We start from the raw sequence: 23,527 nt of genomic DNA, 5'->3' as shown, positions 1-23,527 counted from the left end.
TGTCCTGCTTGAATAAAAGCAGTGAGTTGTCCAGGATTTTAAAACCATTTAGACTCACGTGTAATTATTGTGGCAATTTCATTTCAAAATGTGTTCAATAGTCCTCTTCAAGCTAGCCCACAATGGCCGAATGTTTGCTCATAATGAATTGGAACACTCATTCATTTTAAAAGGGTCGCAGTTTGGCTTTGAAGAGATAACATTGTTGCATATTGTTCTGATTGCTGCTTAATTGGTTTACAGTATCTATACGTTAATTCTTTCTTGCCAGTTACGATCATGCCCTGCTACACATGAAAATTCCTTTTATTACATGATTTCAAGGCTCTGTAAAAATATTTACAAAGTAGTGAATAGCCAGACCATTACTATAGTTCATTCAGGGAAAGAGATACGAGATACATAGTTTTTGAAAACAGCAGTGTTAGTCTGTTTATCCCTGGTCAGTTTTTAATCTTGGCAGACTTTGTTAATTGAATTAGTTCTGAATAAACTGGTCCTAGCAGGAAACTCCCAGTTGCTACACACAGTGAATCTGTCATGTTCATCAACATTCTGAAAAATTGGATAATCTTGAAATGCGTGCCTGCTAAAGTTTTATACTTTTAATTCACTGTATGTGTTTAGTCAGTGAAATATGGCAGACAACAATGCTCACTCAATGTGTTTAATTAAGGTTAGGATTAGAACTTGTGGGGATCTGTTTTAGTGGTAATGGAGACAAACTGGCCAGGCAGTGGCCTGAACCTCAGTCATTTGTAGCTACACGTGTGTGTGCGTGTGCGCATGTGTGGCTGTGTGTGTGGCTGCAAGCTGCTACATCTCCTCCTGCCTGTGTGGTTCCGTGTGGCGCTCCAGTCTCGTCACAGTGTCTTTAACACTAATCCTCTTGGCATCTTGTAGATGTACTTTTGAGCACTAAAACCGCATCTTATTGTGCTGCCGTTGCTACCATGTATTCATCCTTTTTGCTTGTGCAGTTCACCTCATTCGGCTTGTTTACTTCTGCGGTATTCCTCTGTGCCCATCTTGTTTTTTGCAGCATCACATGCATTTTTGTTGATTTCTCATTTGTGTCCTTTCCAAACATTTAATAGTTTTTATTTAAACTAATCTTATTTGGTACCTTGAGCCCAGGCTCTATGTTATAAGAAACTGGGGTGATGGATAATTTCTCAAATGCAGATTGTGCTTTAAAGATTAACTTTAAATTTGCTTAACTTGGATTGTTCCCAAGTCAGAGCAATCATTGAGTATCTCAGATCGATGAATGATTGGTTCCAGTACCAAAAAGTTTAAAGTCAAAGCATAGAATTGAATTTTAAGATTGTTCATGGATTTACATATATTGTATTGCTTATACAATATATCATAGTTTGTTCTCTGTATATTCTTACTGATAAATGGCTGGAAAGTCTTTGACCCCGATTGCATTTCTGTTAAGTGTTTGTCTAGAGTATGGATTTGGTTTCATTTCTATTGTAACTCAATTAACTAAGTGAGTAACATGAGAAAAATAACAGGAGAAAATTAAAACCAGTTCTGGGTGCTCAGCATTTTCATACCTTTAAAGATCTGGCTTAATATCGGAAATAAAATCTATGAATTGCTGTCAAGCATAAATTTCCCATTTTGAAAAATAAAACTATTTCAGTTTAAATTGCTCTTTTAAGGACTCTTTTGTCAGACTGTTTTGTTCAAGGTAAATTTTTTCCATCTCAAACCCTGGAGTTACATTTGGTTTTCTCTAAGTAAGAACAAAATCCAAACTCCTAAACGTAGGCTCCTTGCAATTCTAGTATTACCAATTCCTTGAAAATATTTGCATTTTGGAGCTGAATGAGCCCGTTGTTAGTGATGATGGCCTGGGATGTATGCAATGAGACCGAATGCTAATCAATGCTTTGCCTTGGCTTTCTGCTCTGTGTTGTCTTGGTGTTTGCGTCTTACCTTTATGTCTGTGCTATTTGTTCCCTCCCCTGTTCTCTAATCCTGCCCTCCCCCACCTGCCCCTGTTCCTTTCATTGTCCTCACTGACCCATCAATCAACCAACAACGCCCCCCCTTCGTCGTGGTGATCTGCCCTGCTCTGATTGGTGGCTTCGTTGCTTGGGTGGCTGTGTGTTATGATGGACCAGTTCACCCAAGTATGGCCTTCTTGCTGACAGGTATCACTTCTGTGAGAAGTGTTTCACAGAGATCCAGGGGGAGAATGTTACCCTGGGTGACGACCCTTCACAACCCCAGACGTAAGTACCGTCCTGTCATTTCTCTTGGGGGTGACCCTGGATTGTTGTTTTCCTCTTGTCCACGACTAAAAGGGAAGCACCACTGCCACTGTGACTTTTCTGTTGTGTATTTTTCATAGTAACTGTACCCACATTCATACTTTACAGTGTGGCTGAATTGCAGTGCCATGCCCACGTCCTTCCCCCGACCCAGGACCTTGATGCTGTAGCCCCCGTTGAGTCCCGGGGCCTCTTGTAACCTTGCTCTATATCTCTTCTTCCAAAGCACTTGCTTTTTCCCAGTGGCTGTCAACTTCCATTTGGGGGCATTGTAAAATTTCCTTTATATCTAAGAAACCAGATAATCCTAGTCACAGAACTGGCAGTAGCAAAAGTCAGTCTTGTGTGCATACCCTGTCTCCAGCATTTAGTTGATCTTCCCCTGAAGCCTCTGTCCTTGAAGTTGCAGAGGTAACAGAAGCCGGGGGGGGAGACCCCAGCGAGTACATGTATCTCCTTCCTCGCTGGAGGCTGGACGCCTGCTCACAGCTCCAGCACAGACAGGTGTGAGTTAGTTCATTCATTCCCTCCCTGAGTTCACCATTTCCTGCCTGATGCTTATCCTCTGATGGAGTAGAAAGGTGTCCAGAATGTAGTGAGAAAAAAAGCAGAACCAGATCCTCAAGTTGGATGGTCAAGGGGCCATCCAGACCTGCCAGCCACCATAGCCACCCAGGACTGCCAGCACTGTGCCTCTCTCTCTCCTCCTGACTCTGCCCTAAGCCCTGCCACCCAGAGAAGTCTGCTGGCGCAGCTGTCCCCACAGGCAAGAGGCTTCCCAGTGAAGGGGTTTCTAGCACTGTTCCAGTGACATTTACTCTGCAGCTCAAGTTTACTTTATCCAAGTGCAGAACAGACCATAGGCACCCATAAGATATATAAACCAAAATGTCAGAAATTCTACTTACTCAGTTTCTCTTTCTACCCCCTGTCATCTAATTCTTCGGTCCAATTGTGTGATTAATAATTGGATTGTATAATTCTGCGAATGAAGTAATTCACATATACACTGATCACAACAAAAGGACAATAGAAATGAAACACTCAGCCCTTGAAGAATAAGTAAAACATCCCCCAAGTACATGCTGAAGGAACATTGTAATTGGAAGAATTGGTTACACCAGTCTTGGTCAGATTCAGTAGCCATCCACCATATACATTTGACTGGGAATTAGCAGGTTTGAGTCTGAACATAATTTTCCCACCATATTTTGACTGACCTTACTTAAATCTTGCAATAAGTGTTGATGAGCATTTTGAGGAAATATTTAAAGGAAGAAAAAAAAATGGTGGTGCTTTCTGTGGAATTAAATTTTATATGTTCATGCCATCATTGCATCTGCTTGAGAGTTCTGCTGACCATCATTTACTTTTTAATGTGAAGAACTAGTTATAGGATAATATTCCAGAGACCCTATAGTTTATACACAACAGATAAAATTTAGTTAATTAACATTTTTCCTCTTTCCCCCCCAAATAAGGACAATTTCAAAGGATCAGTTTGAAAAGAAGAAAAATGATACCTTAGATCCTGAACCGTGAGTATACAGCTATTTCTTTCTGACTTTTAGGTTTTAACTTTCAGATCGGGAAAGTTCCTCCATGTGATTGGGTTGCTATAGAAGACACTGAAATAAACATATTGCTCTGGGTGGAACTTTCTGTGTGGATTTACTCCAAATGCGGGTTCTTTTTTAACTCATGCAAAAGATGTGTGTCTGTAGCATGCTGTCCAGCTGCTGAATTTTACCAGTGAGACGAGTAGGTGGATGTTTTGGTTCTGTTAGAACCTCTGTAATAACTTGGTCATCATTGTCTTTAAGAAGCCATTTAGTGTGAATCTTTAGAGACTAAAGATAATATTTGGTGAAGGGGTCCTAGTATCACTTAAAGGGAATTTTTAGAGAAACTGTTGGAAACCAATTGTAAAAAATAAATAATGGGAAGCCCGGTGTTGGATTGGCCAAAAAGTTTGTTCAGTTTTTCCATATGATGTTACAGAAAAATCCAAAACAACTTTTTGGCCAACCCACTTGTGCTTGCCACCATCTTTGGTATGGTATGTTTTCAAAGGTCATTGTCTTCAGTGATCAGTGAGAACACTCAGTTTGTAAAGTTTGCTTTATAATAACCCCTTAAAGAGGCCTCAGAGCTCCTGTGCTGTGGCACCTCCCAGGTCCCCAAAGCCAAGTCCTGAGGGCATCGCAGTGTGTGGAGACACCCGTTTTGTTCTGTCCCCATGGTGAGTGCCCATCCAGGGCCACTTGGTGAGCAGAGGCTGCAGCCCTGCTCGGCATTTGATAATCGTGGCCATGGTGCATCCAGAGCTGAGAAGCAGGTCCTGCCCTACCTAGGCTCAGCTTCCAGTGAGAACACAGACATCACTCTGTGTCAGAGCTGCCTCAGTCTCTCCTGCCCGCCATGCTGGTGGGAGTTGAGCAGGGAGCAGTGAGGGAGGGCACGATGAACAGTTCGCAGAGCGCCTGGTGCGTGAAGAGCTGGCTTCCTGTCTCTTTGTGAAAAATGTTTACTTTATATTGGAGTATAGTTGATTTCCAATGTTGTGTTCGTTTCTATATTAACTTTCCAATTGCAGAATACTTTATGTTGAGGTAGTAGGTACCAGACAGTGGGGAAGACACAGATGAATAAAGGGGGCCTGGCCTGCAGCCATGTGTCTTCTAGTAGGACAGACAGACGGATGGTAGCACAGGGAGCAGGAGGCACTAAGGTGGTCCAGAGGGAGGGGCCCTGGCCCAGGCAGAGTGGCATCCTGGAGAAGGTGGCACTCACCTGGAGGGGGCATGGGTGGGGGTGGGCAGATCGTTGCAGACACAGAGCAGGGAAGGGGCCTGGGGCCCCAGCAGCGGTGCAGGGAGCGCAGATGGCGTCCCCGGCACAAGGAGGCAGGGGTGCTGGGTTCCCTGGCGCCTGACTTTCGGTGTGGCTGCAGAGGTTTTAAAGGACCACATGGCGGGGAGGGCAGCCTGGGAAGAGCGCTCGGGGACAGTGGATGAGGCCGCTGCCGTGCTGCCCACTTTGCCTCTGGGTGTCCAGCTTTCCTTCAGCAGAGCAGGGACAGAGAAGCTGGGTTAGGTTTGATCTGTGGTCGAAGGCTCGTTTTCAGCAGGGGCAAAGGGTGGGCCCGGGCCGGGCCGCGAGCGGTGGTGTGAGAGCATGCCTCAGGTCTCCGGGCCCAGTACCTAGGCTGGGAGGAGGAGCTGGGGCCCCAGACAGCCTGCAGGAGTGTGGTGCTCACTGGCCCCTTCAGCCTCCACAGGGTGTGAGTCGTTGTGGCCCTAAGGGCACAGCCGAAAAAACAGGCTTTCACCTTTAAGCTTGTTTGGCAATGAAGATTCCTAGGTGAGGAGATAGGGTCCGGGTGAGGAGGGTAGGCGATGAGGTGAATCCTGACCTCTGCAGTGTTTCCTTGAACAAAGACCATCATTTCCCACCCTGGTGACTGATTCAGAGCAGACATTTCCTGTGCGAGGCGAAGAACAAGAGCTTGTAACACTGACAGCATTGTTTTCTGCTGTTGAAGTCCGTTTAGGCATTTGTAGTCGTCTGGAGCAAGCACTGGTCTTGAAAATGTGACCTGTAAGATAGGCCTTTGTCATAGCAGTTTTTAGAAGTAAGTTTTCATTTCTGGTTACAAAAGAGATGAGGGGAAGAGAGGAATGAGGCATTGGTACAAAGAAAGGGAAAAAGTCAGCTTTTCCTGTAGAACACATCCTACTGATGCGTGTTTCAAATATGGCCGAGTTAGCCAAGAGACATGGGAATGCCGAGGAGTCTTGAAGTCCTCATGGCGACAAGGTGTGAGCACAGCACTCAGGCTCCATTGTGCGGTTCCATGTGTGACAGGGCACTTCTTTGTCTTCTAGTTTTGTTGACTGCAAGGAGTGTGGCCGGAAGATGCATCAGATTTGTGTTCTCCACTACGACATCATCTGGCCTTCAGGGTGAGTAACTTCCTGGTGATTTCCTGAGACTCCAGGAAAGGGAGAGCACTCTGCACAGAGTGGAGGGGAGGGCACTGGCGGCTGCTGTGCCTCTTGACGTCACCAGCAAGGATCCAGCAATTAGAGGGATGGCTGTTGGTTCTAAATTTAAGTCTTAAGTGTTTGCCTGCTTTAGGAATTGTAGAATCAAAGCAGTCTGCCTCTTCACTTTTGTATAATGATGTGATGTAAATTGCCAGCAAAGTATTTTAATGCTGCATTTCACTAGTTTGGCAACATATACTATTTTATATAATCGGATCACACCCGTTATTTTTTTGCAGCTTTGTATGTGACAACTGCTTGAAGAAAACGGGCAGAACTCGAAAAGAAAACAAATTCAGTGCTAAGAGTAAGTCGTGGAAGGGTTTCTGTTCCTGGTCTGTATGTTTTAGAAACATGTACTATATCTTCCCAATCTTCCTTTGGTTCCTCTAACACACGGCTTCAGGGCTTGCTTGTCCCGGGTCTTTTTCTGTGGCTTTGTTTTCTAATACTTGTATTTTTCTCATCATTTAGTTTAATCTTTATGTGAAAGTCAGCTTTATGATCAGACTGTGTTTTAGATGGAAGTTTAGAAACCTAGTTATATAGTAAACTTTGTGAATTCTGAGAAAATGTCATCAGATCCTTCTCAGGAAACTTAGAAGTAATGCACGGACACACCTCCTTTGGTGATGGGCACACTCAGCCCTGGGTACGTGCGTGGGCCCCGCTGTTGTAAAGGGTGACCCTCTGGGGCCCTTGGGAGTCAGCCAGCATCATAGGGCCGGCCGGAGCTGGGCTGCCCAAGGGCTGCGTGGGTGTGCCACGTCAGTGTCTGCGTGGAGCGCCCTGTCGCTATAGGAGTAAACTGTTCCTAAGTGTATGGCGTGTCATCTTCGTTAGCTCGGCTCTCGAGTGCTGGGGCCACCTTATGTAGCTTCACGTTGCCAGCCATCCTTCTGCTGAGTCAGCAGCAAACCTGAATAAGAAAAGTCCTGAAGGACTTCCCTGGTGGCCCAGTGGATAAGAATCAACCTGCCAGTGCAGAGAACATGGGTTCAATCCCTGGTCTGGGAAAATCCCGCACACCTTGGGGCACCTAAGCCCAGGTGGCACTACTGAGCTTGCACTCTGGAGCCTGGGATCCAGTTACTGAGCCCGCACACTGCAGCTGCTGAAGCCGGCACACCCCAGAGCCCGTGCTCTGCAACGAGAGAAGCCACCACAATGAGAAGCTCTCACGCCGCAACTCAAGAGTAACCACCATGCGGCACAGCTAGAGAACGCCTGCATGCAGCAATGGAGACCCAGTGAAACTGAAAAAAGTAATTAATTAATTTTAAAAGGGAGAAAAGAAAAGCCCTTGCAGCAGTGCCTTCAGAGCTCAACCTGCCCCCAGACTCCTGGCTGCTCTCACTTCTCTCCAGCAGGACTGGCAGCTAGCACGCTGCTTGGGGTCCTCGGCCAGAGCCAGGCTGACGAGAGTAGAAGAGAGATGGGATGTTGCGGGGGTCAGCGGGTGGGAGAGAGTGGTGGCAGGCAAGAAGGAAGCCCCTCAGAAGCTCTCCAGATCAGTGTTGACTCAAGTTCAGACTGTGTCATTCCCAAAGTCCACTTATCCGGTCACTGAAACTCTTGTCAAGCCTTTTGAAACATTGATGAAACCACCAGCTGTTGTAATAGCTTTCTTTAGATCGGGCTTTCTGTACTGACATTTGGGCCAGAAAAATCTTTGTTATGGGGGCTAGCGTTTGTAGAATTTTAGTAGCAGTGTGCTTAGTCCCTCAGTCGTCTCCGACTCTTTGCAACCCCATGAGTCATAGCCTACCAGGGTCCCGTGGCCATGGGATTCTCCAGGTAAGAATAACAGAGTGGGTAGCCATTCCCTTCTCCAGAGGATCTTCCTGAACCAGGAATCGAACCCGGGTCTCCTGCATTGCAGGTGGATTTAGCAGCAGCTGCCCACTAAATGCCACTGCTTCCCCTCCCCACCCCATGAACAGTGGCCATCAGAAATGTCACCGTACGTTACCAGATGTCCTGGGCAGGGGGTGCAGATGAGGACTCATGCTTTAAAGGATTCATTCCGAGTGATGTCACTAAAGTAGTCAGCAACTTAGAATCACTTTCCTGGGCCAGAGCCTCACTGACCAAAACAGAAATTGCTAGGAGAGCTAGTTCTCAACAGAAGAGCAGTTGCAGCCTGAAGATAGAGAGGTGGAGGGGTGAGGCGGGACAGGGGAACCTGAGAGCTGGCCCAGCCCCCACCCCCACCCTAGAGCCCAGAGAATGGCAGAGAGTATGTGGACCTTTAAAACATTGGTATAGAACATTGACTTATAGAAAAGGACCTTAGAAGTGCAGCGTCTCCCCTTGGTTTTTGATTTGAGCATGAATTAGCTTCATCTTTGCAAGCATATGTCAGTCACAAGAGAGAAGTTGCCTCCTGGGTATCTGCACTGACTTGGTACAGGGGCGCAGGGGCCGTCTGTCCTGCCCCATTTTATGTAAGGAACTTGAGTGCCTTTCGGTTTTGGTGTCTGTGGGTCTCCCGGAAGCTGTCAGTACCCTATGGATGCGGTGCGATGACTGCATTGAAAATACCTTCCAGCTGCTGGTCAGCTCACGTGATGCTAACAACTTACCAAAACCACCTCCCCACCTTCCTCCACTTGGCTAGTTAAAAGCACAAAAAGTAACAACTTCAAGTGCTTTGGAGGTCAGCGTCAGAGTGTTCTTACTGTGTTTGGTTATGGAAATCCTTCCCAAGAAAGATGCAACCCAGAGGTCAGAAAGCACAGGCTGAAGTGTTTGATCACATAAAGGGAAATATGAGGCCTCCATCATGTGCCGCTGACAGGCACGTGCATGATGGGGTACGGTTTAAAATGTCCGTTTCCAGACCCAGCAGTTCCACTTTGACCCACGTCTCCCACAGGAATGTTTGGGGATTTACTCCTGTGCATTGTCAGAGAGTCATGGTGCCTGCAGCCGCGATCTCATGAGGGAAGGGGGTGGGCCCTGTGGCAGGACTGGGTGGCCATCTCAGCTGCCCTCCCTTCCTAGACTGGAAGCCACCTCCTGAGGGAACAAAACCTGCTCAGCAGCCACGTGCATGGGAGCACTTGGGGGTGAGAATGAGAGGGTTTTGTTCAGGGTCTTCACAAAGATAGACGAGGTGGTTGTGAGCCCTTTGCACCTAATTCCATGTTTCTCAGGATGGCTGAGAACCCATGGGCAGTCACGGGAGTGGGGGTGCAGAAGTTTATACTTTCAATGGGGTTTTTATTTCATTGCCATTGTTAAATTTTTTTTCTTTAAATCACTTTCATTGAGGTACAACTTATATACCCAAAAACTCCACCATTGGTGTGTTTATTGCAGAGAGACTGAACTTAGAAAGTCTAAATTTTGCAGATATTTCTTAACCTCAGTAAGGAATCAAGCCATGTAATTATAAATATAAATTCAAGCCATCTTATACACAGTCACTGTCAACCTTTTTGCAGTTTCCCCCTGCAGTTTCTTTCTGCACATGCACAGCTTTTTTCTGCCGTGAACTGTGTGTGTAGTTACGTGCTGTGTAGCTCCTATCACAGGGGCCACTCCTGGGAGAGGGAGGGTGCAGGAGGAATGGGGGATGGAGGCCACCAGGAAAGTCTGCATCCTGGGGCAGCGGCTCCTGCTGCCCAGCTTCGGAGCCCTCACAGGACTGGACTGGCTCGGTCATCTTAGATTCAGCAGCAGGACACCCCTCGGAGCTGGGCAGGAAGGGGCATTCGTGCCAGCCTGCCTTCCAAGGAGAGCAGCCTCAGGCTTCTCTTTTCTGTTAAGAGTTCTTCCAGAGTGGGGACCAGCCTCAGGGCACAGCTGAGACCCTGAGCAGCCATATGGGCACAGCCAGGGCACAGCCCAGTGTCACCAGGACCTGGGCACGTGGGGCAGGTGGCAGGTGGACCCTATGTAGCCTCCTCATGCCTGCTCCCCTGCTTAACCCTGGAGCCCGTCTTCTTTCAGATTTGGGTCCACCTTTGTGGCTCTTCTGCCCCTTAGACTTGGAAAAAGATGGAAATTTGGGGCATTTGATAGCAGTTTCCAGTGTGTGGAGTGTCTGAGACTCCAGGGTTCACCTTTCTCTCGTAAAACGCTCACCTCATAGGATCTCATGAGATCCCTTCTGTATTTGGAGAATGTCAGTCCTTAAAATATCAACTACCCTGGAAAGAAAACGTGGATTCTGTAGTCTCGGCCCTTCCTGAGCCCTCTCATCTGCCTCTTCTGGATTTTGCAGGACTACAAACCACACGGTTGGGAAACCACCTGGAAGACCGAGTCAACAAGTTTTTGCGGCGACAGAATCACCCCGAAGCCGGGGAGGTGTTTGTCCGTGTGGTGGCCAGCTCAGACAAGACGGTGGAGGTCAAGCCAGGGATGAAGTCACGGTTCGTGTGCAGACATTGTCCCAGTGGGCACCCTGCCTGGTTAACCAGAGCCCCGCTTTCTGGCAAGGCTTTAGAGTCTGGCAAGCATAATTTGAGAGCTTTTCATCAATTAGCATGTAGCCACCCTTCTCTCAGCGTCCCACAGTCTTCAGGGAAGGTGAAATTCCTGTCCAAGTGAGGCTGTCACAGAGAATGGGGGTGCAGCTCTGAACTGTCCGGGCCAGTGGTCCAAAGGGGCGACCCCACCTGCAGTTCGCCTGCACCACACGGGTCAGAACAGCAAGTCTTGTCTGTGTAAATGGTGATGCATGCAAACAGAAGGTTCTTTGTTCCAGGTTTGTTGATTCTGGGGAGATGTCGGAGTCTTTCCCGTACAGAACCAAAGCACTCTTTGCCTTTGAGGAGATTGATGGGGTGGACGTGTGCTTCTTTGGGATGCATGTCCAGGAATACGGCTCTGACTGCCCCCCGCCAAACACAAGGTAACCCTCAGCCCCTTTCTGATACGTGTGTGCCCTGTGCTGTGTCAGTGACCAGGACTCTCAACATCCTGGAGAACCACTTCAGCAACCAAACAAGTTAGTTTGGTTTTCCCCTAAGCCAGTGAGAAGAGAAGGGTTTTGATGACTGTTCTGTGTTGAGTACATGGGTTCTGACCCTGATCTTGCTGTGGCCCCTGTCCCACCTGGGGCAGGTAAATGTATGGAGAAGGGGTGGGGACTGCTGCCGGGCCTGAGTGCTCATTGATGGACCTGTGAAAACATCTCACCTCTGCCAGGAGTTACTTCCTGTTCAGTCAGGAATCTGGGTGCATGGGAATCAGAAGTGGCTTTTGCTAGTGGTCCCGGTCTCACCCTGTCATCCTCACGGTGAGAGATGATGTTGCTGCCTAGTTCAGGGGTGAGATGGGATTCCATTCTATCGATTGGTAGCAGAGGTTGGTGGTGGTGATTTTCTCGTGTCTTGTTTGTGGCCAGTGTAGATGCTATCAGAGCAGTTTATTTCTAGAGCTTTCTTTGGATGCTGGTGTTTGGTTTCACCTTTGGGAGATAACTTGAACTTCCGATTAATTTCTCCCTGCCCGCTCCCCCTAGGCGTGTGTATATATCTTATCTGGACAGTATTCATTTCTTCCGACCCCGATGCCTCCGAACAGCCGTTTACCATGAGATCCTCATTGGATATTTAGAGTATGTGAAGAAATTGGGGTGAGTTGAATTCAGATTATCTAGAACTAATAAAACTCTGTTTTTAATTTTCACTGTGGCATTTATTTTGTGAAATAACAAAAGTTTTTGTTTTTTAAGGTTTTCTGTGTTTTTATTTTGGTGTCCTCAGATTCAGAGACAACCCTTCCTGACGTCGTCTTGGGCCATGTGGGGCTGGGGCTTTCCCTGCCTTCTGTGTTCTTGCATTCTAGTCTGTTTTTAACGCTTTGTTGAGGCATATTTTACATATCATACAATTCACCTGTTTCACTTGTACACTTCAGTGATTTCTAGTAACCTCAGCAAGTGATAGAGCCATCACCGCAACGGTTTCAGAATGCTCTCACGCCCCACTCCGACTCCCATAAGGCCCCTGTGCCCATTTGCTGTTCATCCCTGTTGGACCCCTGTCCCCAGCTGATCTCCTTTGTGTTGTTTTCCTGGGTAGTTACTTCTGTCCCTGCTTTGGTGCCTGTGCCTCGCCGTTACTCCTGGAAGGCAGGGATGTTTTACTCCCTGCTTCCATCTGAGTTGTGTGTGTTCTGCAGGTATGTGACAGGGCACATCTGGGCCTGTCCCCCAAGTGAAGGAGATGACTACATCTTCCACTGCCACCCCCCTGATCAAAAAATCCCCAAGCCGAAGCGCCTGCAGGAGTGGTATAAGAAGATGCTGGACAAGGCCTTCGCCGAGCGCATCATCCATGACTACAAGGTGCGCGTGCCTGGGGAGGGGGCAGGGCAGCTTCACATGTCTTTCTCTGTGCTCACATGGGTTAGAGTTAATAGCCACTTTAGGAGAAATGTAAAGCAAAAATTAAAAAATTTTTTCAAGCATAAACTTAGAGGCAACTTCTCTGCCGTCTGTGGAGACTCACAGATGGCAGCTTGAGAACAGAGGTGACACGGCCTGTGAGGCCATGCGGTCGTCCCCCGCATTGTGGCCCAGAGCCCCTTCCTCCCCAGAATGTTGCCCAGGCCCCCTTGTCTCACTGCTGCACTCGGTCATTCTCTAGGACATTTTGAAACAAGCAACTGAAGACAGGCTCACCAGCGCCAAGGAGCTGCCCTACTTTGAGGGGGACTTCTGGCCTAACGTGCTGGAGGAGAGCATTAAGGAGCTGGAGCAGGAGGAGGAGGAAAGAAAGAAGGAGGAGAGCACCGCGGCCAGTGAGACCACGGAGGTAATGCCGGGCCACGTGCTGGGGCTGCGCTTCGGTGCCCGGGTCCTCAGGAGGGGGCCTGCCTCATCCGCGGTGGTGTTTCTGCACAGCCTCACTGCGTGATCAGCCACCGCGGGGCCTGCCTGGCCCTGGGCCGCAGTCCAGCCGTGCTGCCCAGCTCCGCAGAGACGCATGACCTCCTAGGTGGACAAGGGCCCTCACTCTGGCTTCTCTGGGCAGGACGGCCAGGTCTGAAAAATGGAATGATGAGCGGAGGGCATCCCGCAGGGAGCCCGGGAGAGACGGGCAGAGGTGTAGACGGGAGATGTGGTCAGGAAGCAGTCCGTTCACTTTAACACTGACTTGAGGAGGAGACTCTTATTTGCAGGCCTCTTTGACTTGCTCTGTTACAAACCGCCCCTTGCTCTCCACTGGGCACTTGTGCATTTGTGCCCTCGCTTGGGTCACTCTAAGCACCCACCGTGTACAGGCACCATCCTGAGGACTACAGTGGGAACTAGTGAGAAGCAGGAGGACAGGCGCATTCGTGGTGCACCCTGAGGTGGTGGAGGAGACAAAGGGAAGGTGGATGGGGCTTCCAGGGGGCCTCGTCTGGGGAAGTGGTACATGAGCAGAGACTGGGGAGAGGAGCCCAGGAGATCCAGGGGAAGGGCCTCCAGCAGGGAAAGGAAGGTGTCAGAGTCCGAGGTGGGAGCACATGTGCCGTGTTTCAGATGCTCATATAAGAGCTGATGGTGGTTTAGTTGGACGTGAGCAGTGAGAAACGTAGAAGACTAACAACCCTAAATTTAGGGCGCGTGAGGACAGTTCTGTTTGAAGGCCGCCTGCTAGGTCTGGGCCTCAGAGCTGAGTCAGTGTTACGGCCTCTCTGAGGGGAGGTAGACATGGAGCACTCTTGGGGGACGACCATGAACTGGCTGTGGGACCCCCTCATCTCGAGAGGCTGCTGGTTGCTGACTGCGCGGCTCTGGGGCCCCGGGGTCTAGGGCAGCCTGAGGAGCTGCATCTGGAGCCTTGGGCTAGGGATTCGTGTCTGCGGCTGCTTCTGGTCGCCTTGTGTGCTTTAGGGTGTGTCCTCTTTGGAACACAGCCACCCCAGCCCCTTCCAGAATGGAGAATGCCTGGGTGAGGATGTGATGAGCTCTCATATCACAGGTGGGCCCCAAGGAGTTGTGCTCATCGTCCTCGGCCTGCCAAAATTTTGCCGGGCCTCCCTGGAGGCAGAACCCGTGGGCCTGGAAGATCGGGTGATTTAGGTCTGGAGGTGCTGGGAGGCTGCGCTGGTCACCACCATGCCCACTGGGTCCGCATCCACCCATGTCACCTTCCTCTCAGCACTTACTCTGAAGGCAGCAGCGTTCGTGGCCTGTGAGCAGGCAGGTTGCAGTCCGCTTGGCGGTCACCTGCCTCAGCCCGGCTCCCTGGAGCCCCCGCAGCCAGGAGCTGGCAGCCTGGTGCCTGCCGAGCATGGAGCAAGGGGCAGGGTGGGGCCGACAGCCATGCATCTTGTTGCAGGGCAGCCAGGGCGACAGCAAGAACGCCAAGAAAAAGAACAACAAGAAAACCAACAAGAATAAAAGCAGCATCAGCCGCGCCAACAAGAAGAAGCCCAGCATGCCCAATGTGTCCAACGACCTGTCCCAGAAACTCTACGCCACCATGGAGAAGCACAAAGAGGTGGGGGCCAGCAGGGAGGGGTGGCTGGGCACCAAGCGGGGAGCCCCCGCCAGGCAACACCAGGTGCTGCTCACAGCCGCGCTCAGCCCCAGCGACGGTGGGAGGCGGGCTCGGTCCTTCCCTTCACGGGGCTGACGTGGCTCTTCCCGCACCCCCAGGTCTTCTTTGTGATCCACCTCCACGCTGGGCCCGTCATCAACACGCTGCCCCCCATCGTCGACCCCGACCCCCTGCTCAGCTGTGACCTCATGGATGGGCGGGATGCCTTCCTCACACTGGCCCGTGACAAGCACTGGGAGTTCTCCTCCTTGCGGCGCTCCAAGTGGTCCACGCTGTGCATGCTGGTGGAGCTGCACACCCAGGGTCAGGACCGCTTCGTCTACACCTGCAATGAGTGCAAGCACCACGTGGAGACGCGCTGGCACTGCACCGTGTGCGAGGTGAGTGCTCCCAGGCTGCGCATGTGCTGCCTGGGACTCGTAGTCGACTTCTTCCAGGGAGAGAAGGACCAGATGAGGAAGGCTTATCTGTGCACCAGTCCATCATTGGTTTTGAGATTGTTTTGGGTTTACACGAGAGGCCTGGATGTGGAGGGGTTCCTGCCGTGTGCCCGTGCCACGGTCCCCTCAGGGTTCAGCCTGGGACCTAGTCCAGGCCACATGTCCTGGAGTGGGGGTCAGTCGGTGAGCTTCCCTCAGAGACTGTGTTTGTGCCGACCTTTCCAGGGTGAGGAGACGCTCACAGGACACCACGTTATTTTATTCTCCATTTTATTAGCACCAGCCCAGTGTCTCGGACATAAGCAGGCCTCTTGGCGCAGGGCGGGGACCCAGACGGGAGAGCACAGCGGGTCCTGGTTACACTTGCGGTGACCCCAGCTCTGCCCTTGCCAGGAGGCCGAGGATGCTGGAAGCCTTCCTCTTGTGGAGGTCTCAGCCCCAGTGCCCCTGAGCTGCCCTGCAGAGCTCTGGGGACACCTCAGGGACACTCAGGGAGTCCGCCACGGTGTGGGCCAGCAGCTCAGGAGGGGCACAGGGACCGCCAAAAGAGAGAGTGGCCAGGGCAGTGGCCTCCGGAGCTTTCTGGGGTGCAGGTGCTCCCGGGAGGGAGGCTCTGAGGAGCAGACGTGTTCGGCATCTTTGAGCCTCTCATTGAGGGACTGGGTGCAGGGGCTGCTGGTTGCAGCTGCGTGCTGACTCGTCCCCTGTCCTTGCCCACAGGACTACGACCTCTGCATCAACTGCTACAACACGAAGAGCCACACCCACAAGATGGTGAAGTGGGGGCTGGGCCTGGACGACGAGGGCGGCAGCCAAGGCGAGCCGCAGTCCAAGAGCCCCCAGGAGTCGCGGCGCCTGAGCATCCAGCGCTGCATCCAGTCGCTGGTGCACGCCTGCCAGTGCCGCAACGCCAACTGCTCGCTGCCGTCCTGCCAGAAGATGAAGCGGGTGGTGCAGCACACCAAGGGCTGCAAGCGCAAGACCAACGGCGGCTGCCCGGTGTGCAAGCAGCTCATCGCCCTCTGCTGCTACCACGCCAAACACTGCCAAGAAAACAAGTGCCCCGTGCCCTTCTGCCTCAACATCAAACACAAGCTCCGCCAGCAGCAGATCCAGCACCGCCTGCAGCAGGCCCAGCTCATGCGCCGGCGGATGGCCACCATGAACACCCGCAACGTGCCTCAGCAGAGCCTGCCTTCCCCTACCTCAGCGCCGCCCGGGACCCCCACGCAGCAGCCCAGCACGCCCCAGACGCCGCAGCCCCCCGCCCAGCCCCAGCCCTCGCCTGTGAGCATGTCACCAGCCGGCTTCCCCAGCGTGACCCGGACTCAGCCACCCACGACGGTGTCCACCGGGAAGCCCACCAACCAGGTGCCAGCCCCGCCGCCCCCCGCCCAGCCCCCACCCGCGGCGGTGGAGGCTGCCCGGCAGATCGAGCGGGAGGCCCAGCAGCAGCAGCACCTGTACCGGGTGAACATCAACAACGGCATGCCCCCGGGGCGCACGGGCATGGTGACCCCGGTTAGCCAGATGGCCCCCGTGGGCCTGAACGTGCCCCGGCCCAGCCAGGTCAGCGGGCCCGTCGTGCCCACCCTGCCGGCCGGGCAGTGGCAGCAGGCGCCCATCCCCCAGCAGCAGCCGATGCCGGGCATGCCCCGGCCCGTGATGTCCATGCAGGCCCAGCCGGCCGTGGCCGGGCCCCGGATGTCCGGCGTGCAGCCGCCCCGGAGCATCTCACCCGGCGCCCTCCAGGACCTGCTGCGGACCCTGAAGTCGCCCAGCTCCCCGCAGCAGCAGCAGCAGGTGCTCAACATCCTCAAGTCCAACCCTCAGCTGATGGCAGCTTTCATCAAACAGCGCACGGCCAAGTATGTGGCCAGCCAGCCCGGCCTGCAGCCACAGCCCGGCCTCCAGGCCCAGCCCGGCCTGCACCAGCAGCCCGGCCTGCAGAACCTGAACGCCATGCAAGCCAGCGGGCCACGGCCTGGCGTGCCTCCGCAGCAGCAGGCAATGGGCGGCCTGAACCCCCAGGGCCAGGCCCTGAACATCATGAACGCAGGCCACAACCCCAGCATGGCAAGTATGAACCCGCAGTACCGAGAGATGCTGAGGAGGCAGCTCCTGCAGCAGCAGCAGCAGCAACAGCAGCAGCAGCAGCAGCAGCAGCAGGGCGGTGCTGGCATGGCTGGGGGCATGGCAGGGCATGGCCAGTTCCCACAGCCCCCGGGCCCCGCGGGCTACCCCCCCGCCATGCCGCAGCAGCGGGTGCAGCAGCACCTCCCCATGCAGGGCAGTGCCATGGGCCCGATGGCGGCTCCGATGGGGCAGCTCGGCCAGATGGGGCAGCCTGGGCTGGGCGCAGACAGCACCCCCAACATCCAGCAGGCCCTGCAGCAGCGGATTCTGCAGCAGCAGCAGATGAAGCAGCAGATGGGGTCCCCGGGCCAGCCAAACCCCATGAGCCCCCAGCAGCACATGCTCTCAGGACAGCCTCAGGCCTCGCACCTCCCCGGCCAGCAAATGGCCACGTCCCTTAGTAGCCAGGTGCGGTCTCCGGCCCCTGTCCAGTCTCCGCGGCCCCAGTCCCAGCCTCCACATTCCAGCCCGTCGCCACGGATACAGCCCCAGCCTTCACCGCACCACGTCTCGCCCCAGACTGGTTCCCCCCACCCAGGACTCGCAGTCACCATGGCCAGCTCCATAGATCAGGGACACTTGGGGAACCCCGAACAGAGTGCAATGCTCCCGCAGCTGAACACCCCTAACCGGAGTGCGTTGTCCAGTGAGCTGTCCCTGGTCGGCGACACCACGGGAGACACCCTAGAAAAGTTTGTGGAGGGTTTGTAGCATTGTGAGAGCATCACTTTTTTGCCCCCCTTTCATGTTCTTGGACCTTTTGTACTGAAATCCAGGCATCTGGGCTCTTTTTATTCCTAGATGGAACTGCTACTTCCAAGCCATGGAAGGGTAGATTGCTGTTTAAAGAAACAATACAAAGAATATATTTTTTTGTTAAAAACCAGTTGATTTAAATATCTGGTCTCTCTCTCTCTTCTCTCTCTTTTTGTTTTTGTTTTTTCGTTTTTGTTTTTTGTTTTGGGGGGAGGGGGGTTTTGTTTGGATTCTTTTGTCGTCATTGCTGGTGACTCATGCCTTTTTTTAACGGGAAAAACAAGTTCATTATATTCATATTTTTTATTTGTATTTTCAAGACTTTAAACATTTATGTTTAAAAGTGAGAAGAAAAAAATAATATTCAGAAACTGATTCCTGAAATAATGCAAGCTTATAATGTATCCCGGTAACTTTCAGACGTTGCGGGAAGATTTTTTTCTATAGTGAACTCTGTGGGCGTCTCCAAGTATTACCCTGGACGCTAGGGATTGGCTCCTGCGTGCACACACGTACACACCCACACACACGTCTATCTATACATACTGGCTTAAGCCAAACTCTTGTCTTGCAGATGTAGAAATTGTTGCTTTGTTTCTCTGATAAAACTGGTTTTAGACAAAAAATAGGGATGATCACTCTCTTAGACCATGCTAATGTTAATAGAGAAGAAGCATTCTTTTCTTTCTTCTATGTGAAACTTGAAATGAGGAAAAGCAATTCTCGTGTAAATCATGCAAGCGCTATAATTACTATAAATAAGAAAATTCAAGAAGATCCAATCACTGTATAGAATGGTAAAGCACCAACTCATTTCTTATATCATATTGTTAAATAAACTGTGTGCAACAGACAAAAAGAAGGGTGGTCCTTGAATTCATGTACATGGTATTAACACTTCGTGTTCGGGGTCTTTTGTTATGAAAATGCTGTTTTCAACATTGTATTTGGACTATGCATGTGTTTTTTTTTCCCCCCCATTGTATATAAACTACCGCTTAAAATTGATATAAATTACTGAAGTTTTTAACATGTATTCTGTTCTTTAAGATTCCTGTAAGAATGTTTAAGGTTTTTATTTATTTATATATATTTTTGGAGTCTGTTCTTTGTAAGACATGGTTCTGTTTGCTCACGGAGAAGAGGCGGGGGCTGTGGTCCTGCCAGCTGTGGGGGGGCAGCCGGGCTCGGCCGGGGCTGCGCAGGTCCTGCTTGGCTGCCAGCAGAAAAGCCCCAGCCAGAGCCGGGGGCGCCAGTGGGCCTGAAGCAGCACTTTGTCTCCCGTCCACTCCCCGTCCCAGCCACCCCGACCCCCACCGCACCCCAGTTCCTGCCTGCCAGTCCCAGAGCTCCTGCAGAGGGTGTCCTGGGGACTGGAGGGAGTCCGCGGCCCTCACCCTGGCTCAGCAAGGGAGGACACCATCACGGACCCCTGGGCTGGGCTGGGCTGGGCAGACGCAGCGCCGGCCTGCCCCTGCCCACCTGAGGGGCTGCTCTGGGGGCCGCCGGGGGCACAGTGCAGAGCACTGACTGCCTGCCCCGCCGTGATGAGAAGGGGCCTCCAGCTTTGAGCGACGCTTGCACTTGGCCACCACCCGGTCCTTCCCCTCTCTCTGCTCCAGTTCCAGGGATCCTTACTGAGGGGCTGACACGCAGGGTCCTGAGCGCTGTAGAAATGGCATCTCAGAAGAGGACCACCAGCAGGAGAGCTGAAGTTCCTTCCCTGGTCTGCATAGTCCCTCCCAGGGCACAGGCCAGTAGAGTCCTGCCTCCCATTCCCTCGGCCTCCAACCGCGGGGGTCTAGGTCTAGGGTCGTGATGTTCAACTTGGAAATCATGGCCCAAATAGCTCTCCTTTTGGCCTTGAATTCATAGAAATATTTCCAAAATAATGTGAGTTGAGAGTGTAAATTTGAGGAAACTCTGTTAAGAAATGAGTTGTGACACAGAGCTTTGAATCTTGTTCTAATATCGTAGATCTAGTCAGGTAAGATTTCAGACTACCATCTTCGCCACCATCCAGCCCCACCCATCGCCAGAGAGAAACAAGGCCAGACCCAAGGCCACGTGCCATCCCTGCTCCAGCCCCTCTCCCTGGTTGCCTTCTGCAGCGATGAGAGCACCCTGGGCTGTCTGTGTTCACACAAGAAGTATGGGCCTTCTGGGCCCTGGAGAAGCAGCTTCAGGCCCACACTCCAGCTGCACAGCCCTTTAACCTGGCCAGTGGGGAGTCTCTTAGGTCATCCTGGAGTCCCAAGCTCTGTACCAACCTCATCCTCTTGGAAGTCCCATGCAATCTTGTTGCCAAAGGATGCTGCCGAGGGTGTGGTCTGGATGCTAACCCGGCATTTGGCGCAAGGAAGTTTCTGTGTGAGCTGGAAAGCCCTGACACGGTATCTCACGTGCTGTCTACTTAAAAGAAGATGAAAGCCCTATATTTGTGATCAAAAAGAGGAAACTTGAAATGTGTTGGTGTTTATAATAAAAGCTGGTAAAACTGCTTGGATTCAAAGATGGTTCCAGTTGGCTAATGACCCTGAGAATTAGCTTAGCAGCCACTCATAAGATATAGGGGTTCAGTTGATTTTGTCTAGTCATGTGTTTATGTTTTTGAAAATTGAGCATGTTAAAAACAGGAGTTGGCTGCAGTGTCTGGGTAACAAAAGGTGAAGAGCCTTCTAATATCTCCGGCTGAAGAAATATAACTTTCTTTTGATTGCCATTAAGTGGAACCAAAAATTTTATTTGAGCCAAAATATGCTTTTAGAACTACATGAGAAAATAAGCTACTTTTGGCAATTACCTGGTCAGTGGTTAGGGCTCCCCATGTCCACTGCAGGGGGCACACGTTTGATCCCTGGTTAGGGAACTAAGAAACTGCAAGCTGTGCAGCATGGCCAAAGAAAGCTACCCTGAAAAAGCAAAACTGAGTGAAGGGGGCAGCCAGGAAGCCCTTGACCCAAGGCCAGTGTTGGGAAGTAGACGCTGTGTGTATATGCACGAGCGGGTGGGGCTGGGGTCAGCGTCCGCCTGGGATCACGAAGCCACACTGTTACTCAGTCAAGAGCATGGGAACTGGTCAGTCGTTAGATACTAATGTGAGTGTAGCACCCAGGCTGACGGAGACAAGGCTGAGAAACTTTGACAAGGAGCTGGTGGTGCAGTGGTGACCAGGGAGTGCTCGCCTCTATATAGAGGATGGACTTGGATCCGGTGACTAGATTGTGACTGAAATTACTTCACTAAACTGAAGGATTCAAAGGGCACTGACAGAACACCCTGAGGAAGCGGTGCAGGTGTCAGGGGGTCAGGAAGAGACCTCGGGTGGGAGTTCCCTTGGCCGTGAGCAAGCCCTTCTGCCTTCCCAGCCTCGTGAAAGGTAGCAACACTAGGTAACAAGTGCTATTTAGATGTGTGTCCACCCCTCTGTAAGGTGGGAGAACAGAGGCAGCATCTGGCCTGAATTCATGAGCACCCAGGGTGGACATGAGCCCCAGTCAGACTCACGCCTTGTGCTGGAAAGGAGCTTTTCCACCAGCCTTGAGAATCGTCCCATGACCCCCCCCCCATTCCACAGGTTCGGTGTGAGCCCACTCTGGGGTACCCTGGCGAAACGGGCACTGTGGTACAGCGTAGCCTCTTGAACATCACTGACTGGTAGGTGGTCACAGGTCCTCACAAAGGACCATGTGGCTACTTTGGCACCAGAGAAGAAATGATGACTGTTAGTCAATGGTAGTGCCACAGCTTCCAGTTCCCGGTGTAGATGACCCCCAACCTACCTCCCACCTGATGCCTAGAGAGCGCTTAGGTGTGGAAAAGGGTTTAATGTCTGATCATGGGTCCCCATGGCTTGTAAGCTTTTTATAGTGGTGATATATAAGCAGATCGATGATATGGATCCAATAAAGCGTCCTCGAGGAAGGTGGTGATATTTAGGGAATGTTGCAAGTGAGTTGAGGGCCCTGCGTCCCACAGGTCATTCAGGAAACTGTCCAGAGAGGATACTCCCGGAAAGGATGGCAAGGGGCCTGTGGGGTCCTTTGAGCCCACTCAGGCTCCCCTCACACCTGGGCACAGGGTTGGGGCCACAGAAGCCTAGGGGTAAGGCCACAGAAGAGGGCTGCCTCTTGCCACTGCATGGAGGAGAGTCCTGGGGACCAGATGCCAACACTGCAGCTGCGCTCCCAAAGCCAAGAGATGTAGAGAAAAGAGCAGGGAGCCCGCAGGGGTTGTGACAGGGAGGCACTCAGAGCTGACAGGAGCTCAGCTGCCAGAAATGGGATCACCGTGAGAGTGAGGTCTCCACCCTTGAGAGCACTGGGGACTCTCGGGTTCCTGCGGGGCTGCTTCTCACTGTTCCCTGCCCTCCAGATACTTGAGATCTGAGCTGTGGTTTCCTGGGCGAGGAGGAGGGGTCCTCATGTGGGAAGCGGGCAGTGGGTGGCATCGAGCCACAGCCCCTTTCCCCCAGGAATGAGCACGCCTGCTGCCTCCAGCTGATGTTGAGAAGCACTGGTCTGTCCACTCAGGAAACGTTTATTGATTGGCTTCTGACCAGCAAAAAGTGAGGCAAGGCTCAAAGACGGGTCCAGTTGGTCTCTGTCAGGTCGAGGATCGCAGGCTGTTCCACTGTTGAAGAAGCACACGATCCTCTATTGCCGTGTGTCCCAAGGGACAGTGCTTCCTTCTCAAGCTTAACGTGCGTGCATATAGATTATCCGGGATCTTGCTAGCATCTTGATTCTTACTGGTGGATGGGAGTGTATGTCAAAATTTCCTTCTTGTCTAAATAATATTCCACTGTACGTATAGAGCATGTTTTGTTTACCCATTCATCCATCAATGGACACTTTGGGTTGCTCTCACTTGGCTATTGTATTGAATAAAAATGCAGTGGGCATCTTTCATGGCCCTCAGCTTACCTCTAGGGGAAGGCAGTGACTTCTGCGAAAGGAACGAGCAGCCTCACAGTGGCCACAATGACGGAGAGAGATCGAGGGGTCTCCCTCTGCCTACCCCTCCCTCCATTTCTCTCTCTGCTCTCCGCAAGCGACTCTCCGCCGGTCTCCATCAATTCAACTCAAGTACTTCTGCTTCTACTCATTCTTTTCCTTCTTCCATTTTTCTTATTCACGTAGGGCCTGAAATCTGATCATGACCTCCTCAAGACTGGCTTGGATCCCTGAGCACTTAAAAAGCCACAGGTCCCTGGGTTACCAGGGGACTCAGTATCACAAAATCTGTGACTGAGGGTATATCTCTGAAGGTCACAGGCCAAGAGAGGACAGAGGGCCCTGGTAGGTGTGTCTGGAACCCAATAACTTTGCCCTGGGTCCCCCATGTCT

General features: G+C 51.7%; 1 protein-coding gene across 1 annotated transcript in view; it reads left to right on the top strand.

Moving 5' to 3' along the window:
• Positions 1-19,269, top strand: part of CREBBP (CREB binding protein) — a 121,234-nt gene extending 101,965 nt beyond the window's left edge. Inside the window, exons 20-31 of the mRNA XM_018040244.1 lie at positions 2,169-2,249; positions 3,770-3,826; positions 6,176-6,253; positions 6,577-6,644; positions 10,569-10,719; positions 11,055-11,201; positions 11,814-11,927; positions 12,476-12,641; positions 12,943-13,110; positions 14,626-14,787; positions 14,946-15,227; positions 16,008-19,269. Of these exons, the coding sequence (XP_017895733.1) occupies positions 2,169-2,249; positions 3,770-3,826; positions 6,176-6,253; positions 6,577-6,644; positions 10,569-10,719; positions 11,055-11,201; positions 11,814-11,927; positions 12,476-12,641; positions 12,943-13,110; positions 14,626-14,787; positions 14,946-15,227; positions 16,008-18,134 (3,601 nt within the window). The 3' untranslated portion in view covers positions 18,135-19,269. The remainder of the gene's footprint in view (positions 1-2,168; positions 2,250-3,769; positions 3,827-6,175; positions 6,254-6,576; positions 6,645-10,568; positions 10,720-11,054; positions 11,202-11,813; positions 11,928-12,475; positions 12,642-12,942; positions 13,111-14,625; positions 14,788-14,945; positions 15,228-16,007) is intronic.

The sequence above is a fragment of the Capra hircus genome, chromosome 25, assembly GCF_001704415.2.
Source record: "Capra hircus breed San Clemente chromosome 25, ASM170441v1, whole genome shotgun sequence".
Taxonomy (NCBI): Eukaryota; Metazoa; Chordata; class Mammalia; order Artiodactyla; family Bovidae; genus Capra; species Capra hircus.
The sequence above is the reverse complement of the archived record's forward strand: the minus strand, read 5'-3'. Positions and strand labels throughout refer to the sequence as shown.